The 17,331-nt window shown below is 41.6% G+C and overlaps 1 protein-coding gene across 1 annotated transcript in view; it reads left to right on the top strand.

The window, feature by feature from the left end:
• Positions 1–8,554, top strand: part of FAM47E (family with sequence similarity 47 member E) — a 33,047-nt gene extending 24,493 nt beyond the window's left edge. Inside the window, exon 7 of the mRNA XM_043556403.1 lies at positions 8,339–8,554. Within this exon, the coding sequence (XP_043412338.1) occupies positions 8,339–8,554 (216 nt within the window). The remainder of the gene's footprint in view (positions 1–8,338) is intronic.
• The last annotated feature ends 8,777 nt before the right edge of the window (positions 8,555–17,331 follow it).

The following is a 17,331-nucleotide window of genomic DNA, read 5'->3' as shown; positions in this document are numbered from 1 at the left end:
ATTCTAAGCAGGCTAATTCCCACTGTTTGGAGTGCTCTTTGGAGTCATGGTTCCTGAGACCCAACTAATCGGAAAACGGAGAACGACCCAGCAGTAAGAGTCACCCTTTGAAGCCAAGTGGCTTGCTCGGTGATGTTATGTAACTGAGTTTCAGCTTCCCAAGAAGTGTTAATCCAGGTACAGCATGTGGTGTTGGCCACAGCACAGACACCTCCTGGCTCAGCTAAAAGCTAATCCTGTTATCAAGAACGACTTTGGCCAGAGAGTCTACGGATCTTTCCTGGGCAGCTCGTGTCTTAGCAATGGAATCTGCAATGTCCCCAAGAGTTAAGGAGAAGTCTCTGGTCATAGTCTGATTTGTATTTGTTCCTAAACCAGAGGTCAGTCAGGTTTTTAGTGCATATGGGAAGAGAATCACCTAGCCTGAAATAAAAAGTCATCCTAAATGCCTTACAAAGATGGATGCTGCTGCTGAGATCTCTTGGTGAGTGGGGGCAGATCTGATCTTGATAATCATGGGAATGTGGGGGTGCAAATGTATGAAGATTCACATAGGTAAATGTGTCTACTTCTGAGCAGGGGTCGACTGTAGTTTGTGGTGACATTGGGAATATAAGAGAAATTAGTCACAGGGAGGACCAGTGGGTCTCTTGTCTCTTGCATGATGACAAATCCAGTTTGACAAATCTGAAAGTTTGCCTCCCTTAGCAATGGACTGGGAGAGACAGATGATAGAATTATCTTTCCTGGGCAATGTTAGAGTAATGAAAAGAAATAGAAGAAGAAGGGGTTTCATGTTTAGTCAAATTATGAAATGTTGACTACCCAGTGTTTTGGGTAGAAGCAGTCTACTTTGGTGCCAGATACTTCTCTTCCTCATCAATGTGATTCGAAGGTCTCCAGCATCTGTACAGGACCAGATTTCAAGTGGAGGTTTCTTTAGCTGTGAGATGTGTGTCCAGGGCTCAATGCCCTCTAGTTTTGTAGTAGTGTCAGTGGTCAGGAGTACTTGGTAAGATCCCTTCTAATGGGGCTCAAGGGTTGTCTTCCTCTGATGATGCTTCTAGAGTACCCAATCACCAGGCTCTAGACTGACCAACAGGATCCCTTGAATTGGGATCAGGGAAGTCTTCTTTAATCTGTTGATGATAGGCTTAAGCATCAGACAGTAAAGACATTAGCTGGTCATACTAGCATGAGACAACAAGGGATCAGCCGAAGGTTGTATAAGACATTGGTCTGCTGGTGACCAGATCCTGAGGAGTGAGTTTATGTTTCCCAAAGGGGGTGCTGCAAACAGTCAGGAAGACCAAAGGCAATACCGTCAGCCAGGGGAGCCCAGTTATTTCAGCAAGTTTAGAAATTTTAAGTTTGGGGATCCCATTAGTTCTCCCAACCTTGCCTGATGAGTCAGGGTGATAAAGACAATGATAATTCCAAAAAGTTGGCAAGGTTTTCATTAAGCCTCACATGATATGTCAAGTCAAATGGGTACTTGGCAATGGGTACTTGATCACTGGAGATTGTGGAAGCTATCCCCCAATGGGAAACAAATTCTCTGACAGTGTCTTTGTACTGTGAGGGCATCACCCTTGCAGCAGGGGAAGGCTTCAAGGAATCTACAACACACAAGTGCAGTGACAAGAACATACTGAAACCCACATGAAGTGGCAGTTTAATGAAGTCCAGCTGCAGGTGTTCAAAGGGTCCAGAGGGAGGAGGTCTGAGGTCTTTGAAGACAAAAATAGTTTTTCTAGGATTATGGACTTGGCAGGTCAGATTGCTGCAGACTCTTTTTGTAATTTTATAGAAGTCTCTCCCCCAATGTCAATTCATAATTTGAGTTCATCTTAAATGCCCAGTGGTGGGTTTAGTAATGCAAAAACCAAAAAGTGGGGTTTGTCAGGGATCCAGGAAGAGCCAAGCAGCTGTCTTGGGTTTCCCATGGCCCCAACTGTTCATTTAATTTACAGCCCTTGCTTACCCATCTTAATTTCTGACTCCGGAGCAGACTATTGCCATGTTACAAGGACATTAGGATGGAAAAATCTGGCAATGAGGGGTTGTTTTTGTTTTTTTTTTTTTTTTGCAGAAGCAGAATGGATTTCATCCATATGTGCCACAATCTTTATAGACTTTTTTGCTGTTGCCTTTGCATGAAAGTCAGCTGGGGCATTTGCCTGACACTCAGGTTCAATCTTTCAGTATGAGCCTCAATTTTGATGACAGCAATTTCAGGAGGTGAGAGGATAGCAGTAAGAAGATCATTTACTTGTACATTTTTGACTGAGTCCCAGAGGACATAAGAAAGCCCCTTTTTCTCTGTAATATCCCTGACTCATGGATGACCCCCAAGGCATACTGGCTATCAGTATTTTAAGTTTGTCCTTCTGATAATTGGCATGCTCTGGAAAGGGCGTGGAGCTCTGCTTGTTGCATGGATTTAGCTTATGAAATATTTCCTCTTTCGAGTAGGTCATGTTCGGTAGTAACAGCACAGCCAGCCTAGAAATCCATTTTTTTCATTTCTACAGTATGACCCATCACAAAGGTTAGATCAGGAGTAAAGGAGTATCTCATCCATAAGGACATGGTATCACAAAATGGGACATTAATACCCTGTAGTCATGGATTTGCCTCTTTCAGATAGAGGTAGTAACATAGCAGGATTAAGGGTGTTGCAAAGTTTAATAGTTTTTTTTTTTTAAGTTTATTTATTTATTTTGAGAGAGAAAGAGAGTGAAAATGGGGAAGGGGAAGAGAAAAAGGGATAATCCCAAGCTCTGTGTTGATAGCACAGAGCCTGACATGGAGCTTGATCCCATGAACTGTGACATCACTGAGCCAAAATCAAGAGTTGGATGCTTAACCAACTGAGTCACCCAGGCGCCCTAAAGGTGTTGCAAAGTTTAAGACACAGATTGGTGAAAGCAGAAGGATCTCATGGGAAGTTAGTTTACTTGCAAGAAATGTTGTCAATTCTGAGTTAAGAAGACTTTGGACAGTGGGTGAAGTTTGCAAGGAAACATCATTTCCTAGGGTCAGATCTGATGAGGGTTCTACTTGCTTTGCAACTGTGACTGTAGCCTTAAGGTAACTACATAGGCATGAGCAACTCAATCAGGTTGTGTACTGTACGAGGCAATAGATCTACATTTATTATCATGCTCTTGTGTGAGCATTCCCAGGGCTTGATTATCCCTTTCCTGCACAAATAAGGTGAAAGGTTTTGGATAGTTAGGTGGCCCCAAGGCAGGCAGTTCTTAAGGCTCTTGCTTTAGTCTCCTAAAAGTCTGTTCCTGTTTGTCTTCCCAAGGAAAGTGTTCAGGGACTGAAATTTTAGTCAGTTCCTAGAGTTGGGTAGCTAATAGAGAAAATTTAGGAGTCCATAGGCTGCAGTAACAAGCCAAGCCTAGTAATCCACAAATCTGTCACCTGGTTGACAGAAATTCCTGGATTAACTTAATTCTTTTGGGAGACAGCTGAATTCCTCCAGGGCTTAGATAATGACCCAGGTAATGAACAATGTCTAGAGATAATTATAATTTTTTCTTAGAGACTTTGTGTCTCTTTTCAGCTAACTGCTGTAGCAAATAAATGGAATCTTTTATGGATTCCTCTTTAGTAGCTGAGCATAGCAAGAGGTCTTCTATATATTGTAAAAGGGTTGATTTCCCTTGGAACTGGAGTGTGCTTAACCCTGGGTGAAGTGCTCTAGAGAGGTGAGAAAGAGCCTCAATGAACTCTTGAGGCATGATTGTCCAGGTATAGTGTTGATAGTTCCAAGTAAGGCAAATAGATACTGGCTACTGGGGTCTCCAAGGATGTTGAAAAAGGCTAAACAGAGGTCCACAGTAGTGGACCATTTTGAGTCTGGTAGAACTTGTGACGAAGGGGTGTTCAGGTTTGGAATGACTGGGAGATGGGGAATAAATGTCTTATTAATAGGTCTCAAATCCTGGAAAAATATCAACATCCTGGTCCATTAGATTTCTAGACTGGCAAGACTGGGTAGCTGTTGCAGGAACTGGTACAGGGAATGATTAACCCTGAGCAATTAGGTCTTCTATGGGTTTGACGCCTCAGGCTTTAATGGTTATTGAGGTGATTTAGGGAGAGGCTTAGTTATACCTAGGAATGTGTAACAGCTCAGCTGCTATTTTATGAGCTTTTTCTAGTCCCTGAGATGTTGAAGACCAAAGAGCTTGAATATCATCCATGGGGTTTTGCTGTCTTGCTGACTGCATCCATTTTTAGGCTTCACATGTTTACATGCTGATAAAGACCTGGCATCTTGGTGTCATAGGCACTGATAAGGACTCAGATTCTTCAAAAAACTTTCAGGCTTCCTCCCTAGATTTAGGAATTTCTTTAATTACAGCCATTACATGTTCAGTCGTTGACCAAGAGATAAAAGATAACTGAGAAATTCATTTGCAGCCTTGGTAGTTTTATTTTATTTTAATTTTATTTATTTTTTAAAGTGTATTATTTACTTGAGAGAGAGAGAGAGCCAGAGAGCCAGAGAGAATGTGCAGGAGAGGGGCAGAGAGAGAGGGAGAGAAAGAATCCCAAGCAGGCTCTAAGCTGTCATTGTGGAGCCCAATGTGGGGCTCCACCTGTGAAATCATGACCTGAGCCGAGATCAAGAGTTGGTCCCTTAACTGACTGAGCCACTCAGGCCCCCCCTAGGTAGTTTTATTTTAAAAGGTAACTGGTAACTGTCCAATAGTCTCTTAAGAGTGGAAAGGATATTCAGACATAAGATTAGTAAAACATGAGTTTTCAGGTGAAAAAGGATGAGGGAGCAGTAGGAGTTACATCAGTCCTGTGGTCTTTTGTTTTCTGTACCTCTAGTGTCTTTAATTTTTCATTGGCTTTTTGTAACCAAGTCTTTTAATGAGGCTATTTTGGAATCTTCAAACCTTGTGGAGACGTCTGCATACCAACTAAAGTAAGCATCCCATTCTGTGTGTTCAACTTGGACCCTCTTGCCCTCAAGTACTTTTTTCCCTTTTAAAAAAATGTTTATTTATTTTGAGAGAGAGAGAGAGGGAGGGAGAGCATGAATGGGGGAGGGGCAGAGGGAGAGGGAGAGAGAAAATCCCAAGCAGGCCCCATACTGTAAGTACAGAGCCTGATGCAGCAGGGCTTGATCTCAGGGTCGTGAGATCATGACCTGAGCCGAAATCAAGAGTTGGACGCTTAACCAACTGACCCACCCAGGCACCCCTCTCAAGAGCATTTTCAAAATAAGTGATCTTGTCTAATTGGAATGTTCCCCATAATGGCCATTGTTACTCTAGGTTATTTTTAGTAAAATTTTTCCATTTTGTTAGATATCTGCAGTCTCTGGGACCATAGTTCTCAGACATTAAAATAGACAAGCATGTGGGGAGGTGGATCTCTGGATATAAAGGATCCCATTTCTTTTAGCTAGCAGGTCTTTGGGTTTCTTGGAGCTAAATTGATAGTCAGATTGCCTATCACAGAAGTCCTCTTAAAGTGGCAAGCACTCTAACCGCCTTTAAATGCTCAACCCCACCCCACCAATCTTTTCCGCTCGGCTTCTGAGATTATTATTAGCAACTAGCCCTTATTTAATACTTAATACCTGAGGCCTCCCACTGGACCCATCCAGCCCAAGTCAGGCCCAGAGCAGCTGAAATTGGACCCAGTCCAATCCCAAATCAGACCCAGTCTGGTTTTGAAGTTGGACCCAGTCCAACTCTGACCCATAACCACTAGAGTTTCCTGTGTGGAATCTGGAGATTAGAAAAAGGATTGAACCAGCAGACCTGAAAGTATAGGGACTGTGGACTGATCCCAAACAAATGGGGAACTATAGCTGCCACCAAGCGGTTCCCAACATGGATCTGGTGATAGAACCACGGGCGGGGCTTTCCAGTGGAAGGGAAATGTGGAAAGCCAGTTAGATCACCAGCTTGATGCAGGGAGCGGAGCTCAGAACTGAAACGAAGTGACCAATGGCCCTCAGAAGCAGCAAGAGAATGAAGTGTTCTCAGGCACCATGCCTGTTTCTTGTTGTTCCCCAAAGCCACTGGAAGTCTCCTTTGGTCCCCCCGCTGCCACCAAACTGTCAGAGAACAAAAATTCAACCAAGTTAATTTGAAGATCTAATTGCCTTTATTCAGTGTTCCATGAATTGGGCAGCATCCCATCTAATAGACAGAAGTGTGCTCCAAGGACTTGCACAAAATGGAAGGCTTCTATAGGCAGAAATAGGGCAGGATAAGGAAGTTATTAGCAAAAGAAAAGAAAGGATTGTTTTAGGCAAGGTCACCTTCCTTAGAGGGAGGGGCTGGGGTCCTTATGCAGAGTACCTCACTAGTGTTCATCAGGAAATCCCAGACTGACTGGCTTAAAATCCCACTCCTGGGAGAGGCTGAAATGGCAGTTAGGTTAGGTGTTAAATCTGGGTGGGGCTTAACAGAAGTGACTCCTTTTTGGGGCTGTTGTTCTTTTTTAACATCTAAAAATTGTGGCTATTTTTCCTGTGGGAAAAACACTCCTGTTTCTTCCTCTACTACTCTCAGTTCTGGTCACCAAATGTATCCAGTTTCCCCCCTCACCCCCAAACAATTCTCTGATTCACCAGACATCAGCTGGGTGTCCTCCAACTTAACTCATTTCTGACACTCTACTTGGAGTTTGCATCAGACCCCACAGGTTCAGGGCTCAGTCTCGCAACACTGCCCTCACAATCACAAATTGAGATTATCACCTGTGCTTCTGACCATTCAGCTGGGATTCCTCCACACCTCCTCCTCAGGTTCTATCATCTGCTCGAAAACTTAGCAAAACAATTTACCAGATTATGGCTTTATTATAAAAGGATATAACTCAAGAATAGCCAGATGCACAGAGCGAGGTATATGAAAAAGGGTGCAGAGCTTCTGTGCCCTAGCCAGGCACACCACCCTCCTGAAATCTCCACATGCTCACCAGGCTGGAAGTTCTCTGAACCCTATCCTTTTGAGTTTTTATGGAGGCTTTCATAAGTAGGAATGGTTGTTTCAATCATTGGTCACCAGTGATTAATTCAGCCAGAGGTTTCAGGGTGGAGTCAAAAGTTCCAATACATGGTTGTTTCCTCTGGCAACCTGACCCCATCCTGTGGCTATTGAGGGACTTTCCAAAAATCACTTCATTAAAATAAACTCTGTTGTGACTAAAAGGGGCTAGTTGTGAAGAACAAAAAATTCTCCTTTCATCTTTGTGACTCTTATTACTTGGAAATTGCAATGGTTTTAGGAGCTCTGTGCCAGGAATGGGAAGAAGACCAGATATATTTCTTATTAAAAATCACAATATTGTCCAATGGAGTAGTACTCAGCTATCAAAAAGAATGAAATCTTGCCATTTGCAACTACATGGATAGAACTTGAGGGTATTATGCTAAGTGAAGTCAGTCAGTCAGGGAAAGACAAATATATGACTTCACTCATATGAGGAATTTAAGATACAAAACAGGTAAACATAAGGGAAAGGAAGTAAAAATAATACAAAATCAAGAAGGGACACAAAACATCAGACACTCTTAAATACAGAGAACAAACTGAGGGTTGCTGGAGGGGTTGTGGGTGGAGGGATGGGCAAATGGGTAAAGGGCATTAGAGAAGACACTTGTTGGGATGAGCATTGGGTATTATACATAAGGGATGGATCACTGGAACCTACTTCTGAAATCATTATTGCACTATATGCTAACTAATGTGGATGTAAATTAAAAAAAAATTTTTTTTAAATCATAATAAAAAAAAGAAAAGAAAATCACAGTATTGTGCCTGGGTGGCTCAGTTGGTTAAGCATCTAACTCTTGATTTCAGCTCAGGTCACAATCTCATGGTTCGTGGGATGGAGCCCCACATCAGTCTCTGTGCTAACAGCACAGAGACTGCTTGGGATTCTCTCTCTCTCTCTCTCTCTCTGTCCCTCTGCTGCTTATCCACGTGCTCTCTCTCTCAAAATAAATAAATGAACATTAAAAAAAGATAAAAATCACAGTATTATACTTATTAATCTCAAAAAGGTTAGATTCCAGACATCTTGACTTAATAATTGTCTAATTGCTAAACTGTATTGCTTATCTTTAATACAATGGTAGAGAAAGGAGAGAAAGTGGGACATCTTTTGAAAGCCTTTATATTTGCCGATTTGAGAACATTATCCACACATACACTCTCAGATGAGGAGGAACTGATTTAAAATAAGGTACTTCATAAAGAGCTAAATGCTTTTAATTAGGACAAGAATGAAATCAGGCTTCTGACAGCTCACTTTTTTTTTTTTTTTTTACATGTGATTCCTCTTTTAGGGGGAGTTACTTGCAGACCTTCATGGAACAATTGCCTTTAAGGATTTCATTCTAAGCAGGGGCTACAGGATGCCGAGTGTGAGTAAAGGGTCATTTCAGAAAGGCTTGCTGAGGGGCTCCCGGTTGTTGATGGGGCAGAGTCAGCACCCTCTCCAAAGCAAAATATGGTTGAGTCTTGAACGACATAGGCTTAAACTGTGGTCTACTTACACATGAATTTTTTTTTTTTGATAAATGTAGTATGTTACTGTAAACATATTTTCTCTTCCTATGAGTTTCTTAATAACATTTTTTCTTTAGCTTACTTTAATGTAAGAAGACAGTCTATAATAAATATAATACACAAAATCTATGTTAATCAACTGTTTATGTTATCAGTAAGGCTTCTGGTCAACAGTAAGCTATTGGTAAAGTCTTTGGGGAGTCAAAGCTTATACACGAAGTTTCAGCTGAGTGGGGGGTTGGTGCCCCCAACCCCTGTAGTAATGTTCAAGGGTCATTAGTTACTTCTCATACCAGGACTCAGGTTCCTGGAAGGAAGGGCATGCTTTTCCCTAGACAAAGGCCCAGAGATAGGATTTGGCTTTTGCTTTTTTTATTCTACCTATTTGTTTTCTGCTGTCAGAGGTGCTGTCTTCCTGCCGACTCACCTGCCTGGAGTTTGGCCTTAATGGGGGCAAAGTGGAAGGGGTCTATGTGCAGGGCATGTATCTTGCAAACTCTGTTACTCAAACACTCTGATGTCACTAGGAAGTCTTTGAGTGTCTTTTACTTCCACATCTAAGGACAGAGAGCTATGGCTTGGGTCAGGACAAAATGGAGTTGAGATTCACAATAGGAATTAGCCTGTGTGGGTCAGCCTTGTGTGGAAACAGACTAGGGCAAAAGTTCACTTCCCAGGGGCCCACCAATATCTTCGTATTTTTCCCACTTTCTCTCACCCTTCATCTAGTTTCTCCTCTCTTAACTTGTAAAGCTAGCCCCAGCTGCCTCCCACTTGGAGCGGCCACCTTTGGAAGGCCAGTTGCAACATGGGTGGGGTGGGAGGTTGGCAGAGTGGACCATTTTTAGCAGGAGGGCCTCAGAGCCCAGAGTTCTGTGTCCAGACCAGCCCTGTCACCACAGCAAGAAACCAGCTAGTCATGCTGCCAAAGTCATAGCTGTTAAGTCATGTGTTTATTCAGGGCCCTCTGTGTGCACATCCCATGAGTCTTTAGGAAGCCGTGAAGCCAAGATGGTCAGAAGGTTGGGAGATGGGACACTGGATTTCTTTTTTCCCATGAATGATACAACTAACAATAGCTTATACTTACTGGCAAATAAATATATTGACAAAACTCAGATGCAGACTGGTTTCAAAGTTAAATGTGAGGGTAAGTCTAGAGTGTGAGGAGAGAAGGGTGAAAAGACTCCATTACAGAACTGGGATGAGGGGTGCCTGGGTGGGTTAAGCATCTGACTTTGGCTCAAGTCCTGATCTCACAGTCTGTGGGTTCGAGCCCCATGTTGGGCTCTGTGCTGACAGCTCAGAGCCTGGAGCCTGCTTCAGATTCTGTGTCTCCCTCTCTCTCTGCCCCTCTCACTCATGCTCTATCTCTCTCTGTCTCTCAAAAATAAATAAAAGTTAAAAAAAAAAACTGGATGAAATATCTCCTTTAGCTTTGAGCATCAATAAGAGGCCTGTGAGATATATTTACCATACTTATATACATTTATGTACTTATAACTGCCTAATCTGTATGTGAGGGTCACACAAATGTACATTTACATACTTACATGTGTGAAATATACAATATGTTGATAATATTTTATATGATAACATAATTGCACATATTATAGATTTTATAACATATATAAATGCACTTAAGCACAAGTATAATTATGTGATATATATATGATAATTATGTGATATATATATAAATGTGATGTGTGTGTATGCACACACATATATATTCCTCTTGCCAAAGATTATATATAATCCTTGTTTATATATATATATATATAATCCTTATATATGTATATATATGTATGTATATATATATGTAAATATGTATATATATGTATACATATATATGTAATCCTTGTTTGCTGTTATAATAACTCAGTTCTGTCATAATATTTTTAGTGGCAGAACTCAGAACTTTTTTTTTCATTTTGATCTGTCCCCTTTTGGTTCTATTCATTTTGTTGATGAATATTTAGTTCAACTTTGGGCAAAGTTGACTATACTCTTTTAGCTGCATTAACTAAAGATAGATGATCCCCCTGACCACAGCTGAGTCCTCTGAGAACCCCTGTCATTCAAAACCCTGGAATATATCTTCTTCCTTTATTCTTACATCCCATATCATCTATTTTATCAATATAATTTCAACTAAAAGAGAGGAGGGAATATATTTTACTATATCTATTTCATAAATATGTAATACATATATTTCACATATGTATGTCATATATACATAAATATTCTCTTTTTACTCCCATAAGGTCTATGTACATTGTACATACACATTCATATGTTACATGAACACAGGTGCTTTACACACATTCCAGCATCTGCTGCTGGATTGTCCACTCTATTGATTACTCTTGGCTTCATTCTGTCTGCTACACAGATGAGTCCCGGGTTTTTAATAGAAGGGATGAGCAGCACAAGGCTTTGTTGAGCTTGAGCTGAGCTGGGCTGGACTCAGGCAGAGAACAAATGGGAATTAGATCTAGGTATTTCTGATGCTGTGAAACTACCTTCCAAAGTCCCACATCTATCGTGGCCAATTACCAACATGAGATTTTGAGTACCAGAAGGATATATGTCCGAGTGTGAGATTGTAAATTTGTGTATGGTAGTGGTTGTGGGCAGGACTGTACAATTTTTGTTTTCCAATCTAATGAAGGTTTACTCATCTCTTGTGTTTTTTTTTTTTAAAGTTCCTTGAGAAGATGTACATCAGGAAGGAATGTTAATGTGAGTGTAATAAGACGTCTATAAAATAACTCAAGCATAGAAGAATCTTGGGAGGATGATTAGACCAATTTTATTTACTACATACTTGGCTATTTCTCTACCTCATTTTTAAACCTTAAATACAATTTATGAGTGTTCCGTGGTTGTACAACTTTGACTTGGCAATGTTCATAATTTCATACCTAATACAAACATTTCACAATGGCTCTCTGCTTCTGTTAATCAGTATCTTATGTATCATATCAACTGTGAGATCAATATTCACATATAGTCTTCTCATATTTTTGTGGCATTGTCAATATAACATAGTTATATCAGCTATTTGTAAAAAAATGTATAAAACCATAATAAAAGCAGAATTACTCTATTGCATTTTCCAATAGTATTATTTTCCTTGGTTTTGAGTGAACACCTCCTTTATTCTTTCTTTAGAATATTATTTTCTTTAATTTTGAACTAAAGACTAAGACATGTTAGTCTTGATAATAAATGTCATAAGTCATAAAGTTTAATGGTGACTCAAGATGATATATATTTCTATTTTTTAATTTTAAAATGTTTATTTATTTTGAGAGAGAGAGAGCGCGCGCACATGCATGAAGGAGGGGAAGCGGGAGAGGGAGAGAATCCCAAGCAGGCTCTTCACTGCCAGTGCAGAGCCCAGCATGGGGCTTGATCTCACAAACTGTGAAATTATGACTTGAGCAAAAATCTAGAGTTGGATGCTTAACTGATTGAACCACCCAGCCGCCCCTCAGAATGATACAGATTTTTAAGTTAATTTTCCAAAAATTATGTTTTGTTAAAAATGTTAATGCTCCTGTTAGGAAAATCAGAAAAAGTAAACTAACAAAAATAATATTGAAAATGTGACTAATTCCTATAGAGTCAACAATAACCACTCTTAACTCATTGGAACATAGCCTTCTAGATCTTTCTCTATGAAACCCACGGTGTAAAATTTAATCAAAAAGGGAATTTATTGAAAGCATATTGAGTCCTAAAGTTTTGTGAGTTACTGAATCTGTCTTCAAATATAAAGTTTTTGGGTGATGACCTTTCATCCTTAGGGACTGTCCTGATTTCATCTCAATCATCTGTATGTTGTACTGACTACATAGCAATTGTGCCATAAAATGAGTCTTTGCCACGCCCTCTGTGAGGCCAGAGTTTAGGGTGATGGAGTACATGATAGAAGCATGAACCCCACAGTGTCAGCCCACTCCTGTAAAATTACTTAGTGAGAACCAGTGTTGGGTAGAATTCCATGGCGGTGAATAAACATTCATTACATCTATCAGTGTTGGTGTGGGCAGAGGTTTGTTAAACAGGAAAACAAATCCAAATCAGAAAACGTAGCTATTCCAGTTAGGCCACTTTTCTCAGACTTCCTGGATGTTTTCAACTCATCACACATGCCCACATGTATGGTAGCCCACAAGAGCAACAGAAGGACAGCTGCTCCTCCCGCACGCCCAGTGGAGGAGGAATCCGGTTCGATGAGACAGGCCGGGGCAGGATTTGGGCAATCAGTGCTGGGATCTGACAGTCAGGTGCTGAGTAAGAAGTGGTGTTGGCAGTGGTGGTCTGGAGAGAATCTACTTCTTTTTCTGGCCCACTGCTCCTGGCTTTGTTACATTCATGCCTAATTTATATCAGGCATTCAGGTTTAGTTTTAATTGCCGGACAACTAAATATTCAACAGGAGCTGAAGCCAGATCAGCCTTGGTGAGGGGAAAGTCCAAGTTGCTGAAACCCACGTATAGTCTGCATTTCTGCCTCTATGCCCGCATTGTTCATGAGATCACCAGGCAACGCTGGAGTGCCTGGGGAAAGAAGTGGGCTGACATCCAAAGCCAGGTAAACCTTTTCACCTGATTATTGAGCACTTCCTCTATAGTGGAGACCTTTGGTGGGTATTCACGAAGAACCAAATATCCTCATACTCCGGAGGATCCATTCTGAGAGATCCCCTGAATACCTCTTCTCCCAAGCATCTTTGTCACCATCAGCCTTGCATCTGTGATCCTTCCGAGTCTGGCTGCTGAGCTAGCTCCTCAGCTACTGACTAGTATAGGTGACATGTGCACCTCAGGCCATTTCTCCTTTCAGACAATGTGGTCAACTGGATGAAATCCTAAGAATTCGCCCTACTGGAAAATTCTCCCCAGTTGTTCTTCAGGGCCAGCCTTGAGTTGGGCTTTAGTGTTGTGGCGTCCACTTGTGGCTGCTGTGATCATATTGTGCAGGTTGTCAGTTCAGAGACCTGATCTCAGAGACCATCCCTAGTCAGATGTGTAGGCTGAGGAAGAGTGGCCGTGTGAGAGGACTGGGCACTCCATGCAATTTGTTGTGTCTTCAATTTTTGCTCAAGCCCAGTCCCATACAGAAAACTTCCACGTGATCGTGAGAAGCAATATAATTTGGTAATTAAACATGTGGACTTTGGAGCCAGAGGGCCCGGGTTCACGCCAAGCTCTGCTACTTATGAGCTCGATGACTAGAGGGCAAACTGCTCATCCTCTCTCCGTGTCAGTTTTCTCAGCTAACGTAGGGATAATAGCAGTAATAACAGAACTGCCTCCCAGAATTTTGGTGAAGATCAAAGGAAATGCTACGTGTAAAGTGCTCATAAGAGAGCCTGGCACAGTGTGTGCACACACTAAATACTAGCTGACTTTATGGATTGGTGGATCAGATGACCCCGAGTTTATAACGGGCACCAGTCGCTTGGTTACCTAATGGCTCATGATCAGGCCCCCATATTTATCAGTGCAAGCAACAAACCAAGATCGGTGTCTCTAAAGGAGAACAGTTATATGCCACAGAGTTCAGGGCCAGGCTGCAAAATCCTGGGGGCCTGTGCTCCGCTTCGCCTTTCTGGACGTGACAAAGCTCCATTCTGCAGCCTTATCTGCCACAGGTGTTTCAAGCACATTGGATTCATTGGATCAGAGGCCAGAGCTTCCTGGACCAGCTACAAGTCTTCTCTTGCTGCAGGCTGCACTCAAAGCTGGCAACCTCTCAGATTACTGAAGAAAGGAGCTGAAACAGCACATCTAAATCTGGCCTTCAATATCCAAAGAGAAGGCTAGTACACCATTATATTTTATTTCCAACACCCAGATATAATAGATGTAAATAACTTCAAGAGCATAGATACTAACGAAAGTTTGTTAACAACTAGAAAGTGATACGTCTTTGAGTTTTTATTACCTTTGTGGTTAATGTAATTTATTATTTAAAAAGGTTTTTTAGTTTATTTATTTATTTATTTATTTTGAGAGAGAGAGATAGTGCAAGTGGGCTCTGCACCATCAGCACAGAGCCCGATGTGAAGCTCGAACTCATGAACCATGAGACCATGAACTGAGCCTAAATCAAGAGTCGGAGGCTTAACTGACTGAGCCACCCAGGCACCCTGTGAATGCAATTTATTTAACTGTAAGTATATTTAAGTTTTAATAATGACTACATTTACCAACCAGCTCACTAAATTCCTGAGAATTTATTAATTGACTTTTGTGATCTGGTACAAAGAGTCTCTAGCACATTACTGATGGGAGAATTCAGGGGTATGAAAGATGTTAGGGGTGGAGAATGAAGAGAATCAGCTATTTCCACAAAGGTCATTACAGAGGCTTCGTGCGAGGTGGGAAAAGCCTCACACACAGGGGAGTAGGGAGAATCTGACAAGGAAGTCTGTGTTAGCTTGGGTCTGCCAAGGAGCAGATGGCAAAATGGGATTCGAAGTTAAAGAGATTTCCTGGGAGAGGAAGCAGGAGGACATGGGGAGAGCCTTTAGATGACAGTGCATGTGTGATGCCTGTGGAAGGAGAGAGGGAAGGAAGGGGGATTGGGGAAGGAAGAATCTTGAACTGCAACATAATTCAAATAACGGTTTGGCCAGGCCAATGGGGAGTCTTCAAGTCAAAGCTGCCAAAAGGCGGATTCTCACATCTTGCCAGAATGGGCCCAGCCTTGGTACTTCCGTGTGCTCTGTCATTGGTTTGGGAGCAGCCCCAGAGAGCATGGCCTCAGTGCAAGGGTCAGCAGCAACCCAGTGTCAGTTATACTCTGTGCAGCAGGAGATCTGAGTGGTGTATTTCCATAGGCTCGGGGGTTTGGGGAACTAGAAGCCATCTGAATCTTCCTGTGTGTTCACATTTCAGCATTCAGGGTCTCACTCTTTCCCAAGCAATGTTCTATCTTCACAAAAGAGATCTGGCAAAGCTGTGAATTCAAATGGTATTTTAATTCAGCTCATTCAAAAGGTCCATTTCTCCCCCTCTTTCTCTCTCTAATAGATGCTAGACATGAAATTCCTTTACAAAGTCCTTTAAGGAGTTCCTGATTTGAGGGGGGATCTGTGTTTGATTTTAAAATGTCCACAAATTATTTGATGCTTCTCCCTTCAACATGTGGTGTGTAACTCCTTTTCCCTGAGTGTGGGCTGTATCTACACTTGGTTTTTAGCAGGACAATGTGGGAGAAGTGATGATGGGTGATTTCTAATACTAAATCATAAGACATTGTGGCTTCCTCCTTATTCTCACTTGGATCCTTTGCTCTGGGAGAGACTAGCTGTTATGTTGTGAGGACACCCATCCTACCTATAGAAAGGCCCCCATGGAAAGGAATGGAAGCCTTCTGCAAACAGCCATGTGAATAAGCCATCTTGGAAGTGGATCCTCCAGCCCCATGAAGACTTCAGATGATACTGGAAGCCCGACTGACATCCTGACTGCAGCCACATAACAGATTCTGAGCCTCAACCACCCAACTAAGGTGCTTCTGAATTCCTGACCCATAAACACTACTCTGATGATTCTTGTGTTAAGACATTACATTTAGGGATTATTCGTTATGTGGCAATAGATGAACAATATAGATTAAAATTTTTTAATTAATTTGCTTAATGTTTATTTATCTTTGAGAGAAAGAGACAGAGCATGAGTTGGGGAGGGGTAGAAAGAGAGGGAGACACAGAATCCGAAGCGGGCTCCAGGCTTTGAGCTGTCAGCACAGAGCAATACACGGGGCTCGATCTCACAAACCGTGAGATCATGGACTGAGCCTAAGTCAGATGCTTAACTGACTGTGCCACCCAGACACCCCAGACCAATATAGAATTTTAATGCCTGGAAGTAGGATGCTGGAAGGGAGCAGGACTGGGCAGTAGGTTAAAGCAGGAAGAAGTTTGAGGACAGTGTTAATGAAAAGATTAAAGAACTTGGAAGAAATTGGTAGCAGAAGCCTCATGGACTTTGAGGAGGCTGTGAGTGAAGGCTTGCAGGGAAATGAGGTTAAACACTTTGGAAATGGTGAGAAATGGTCTCCTTGTTATACAATAGCAGGCATTTTAGCCTCACTGTCACCCAAAGTAACATGGAAAGTAGAGATGGTACCTAATGAACTGGGTGATATAACTAAAGCGATTGTTCTACAGAGTGTTGAAGGTACTGAAGATACTGCTTCTTGCTGCTTACAGTAAAATGCAAGAGGAGGTAGATAAGCTGGAATAAGGACAGCTAAACAAAAAGGAACCAGGACTTTATGGTTTTGAAAAATTCCTAGCCTCTCAGATGACAAATGATGTTTAAATTTAGAAATGATTTGTAGCAAAGATCAAATCCAAAAGGACACATAAAAGGACATTTCCATGAAAACGGTATAAAGATGAATCCAAGGATGTAATTGTTAAAACTGTTAAGACCTCAAAAAGATCAAAGATGATGCTTTGTACCTCTCATTTAAAAAATATATATATTAGTTTTTATTTTATTTTATATTTTTAAAAGTTTATTTATTATTTGAGAGAGACAGAGACAGTGCAAGTGGGGGAGGGGCAGAGAGAGAGGGAAAGAGAGAGAATCCCAAGCAAGCTCTGAGCTGGTAGCACAGAGCCTGACGTGGGGCTCAAACTAATGAAACCGTGAGATCGTGACCTGAGCTGAATCTGAGAGATGGATGCTTAATCGACTGAGCCACCCAGATGCCCCATATTATTTTTTACTTTAGAGAAAGA

The sequence above is a fragment of the Prionailurus bengalensis genome, chromosome B1 (assembly GCF_016509475.1).
Source record: "Prionailurus bengalensis isolate Pbe53 chromosome B1, Fcat_Pben_1.1_paternal_pri, whole genome shotgun sequence".
Lineage (NCBI taxonomy): Eukaryota > Metazoa > Chordata > Mammalia > Carnivora > Felidae > Prionailurus > Prionailurus bengalensis.
The sequence above is the reverse complement of the archived record's forward strand: the minus strand, read 5'-3'. Positions and strand labels throughout refer to the sequence as shown.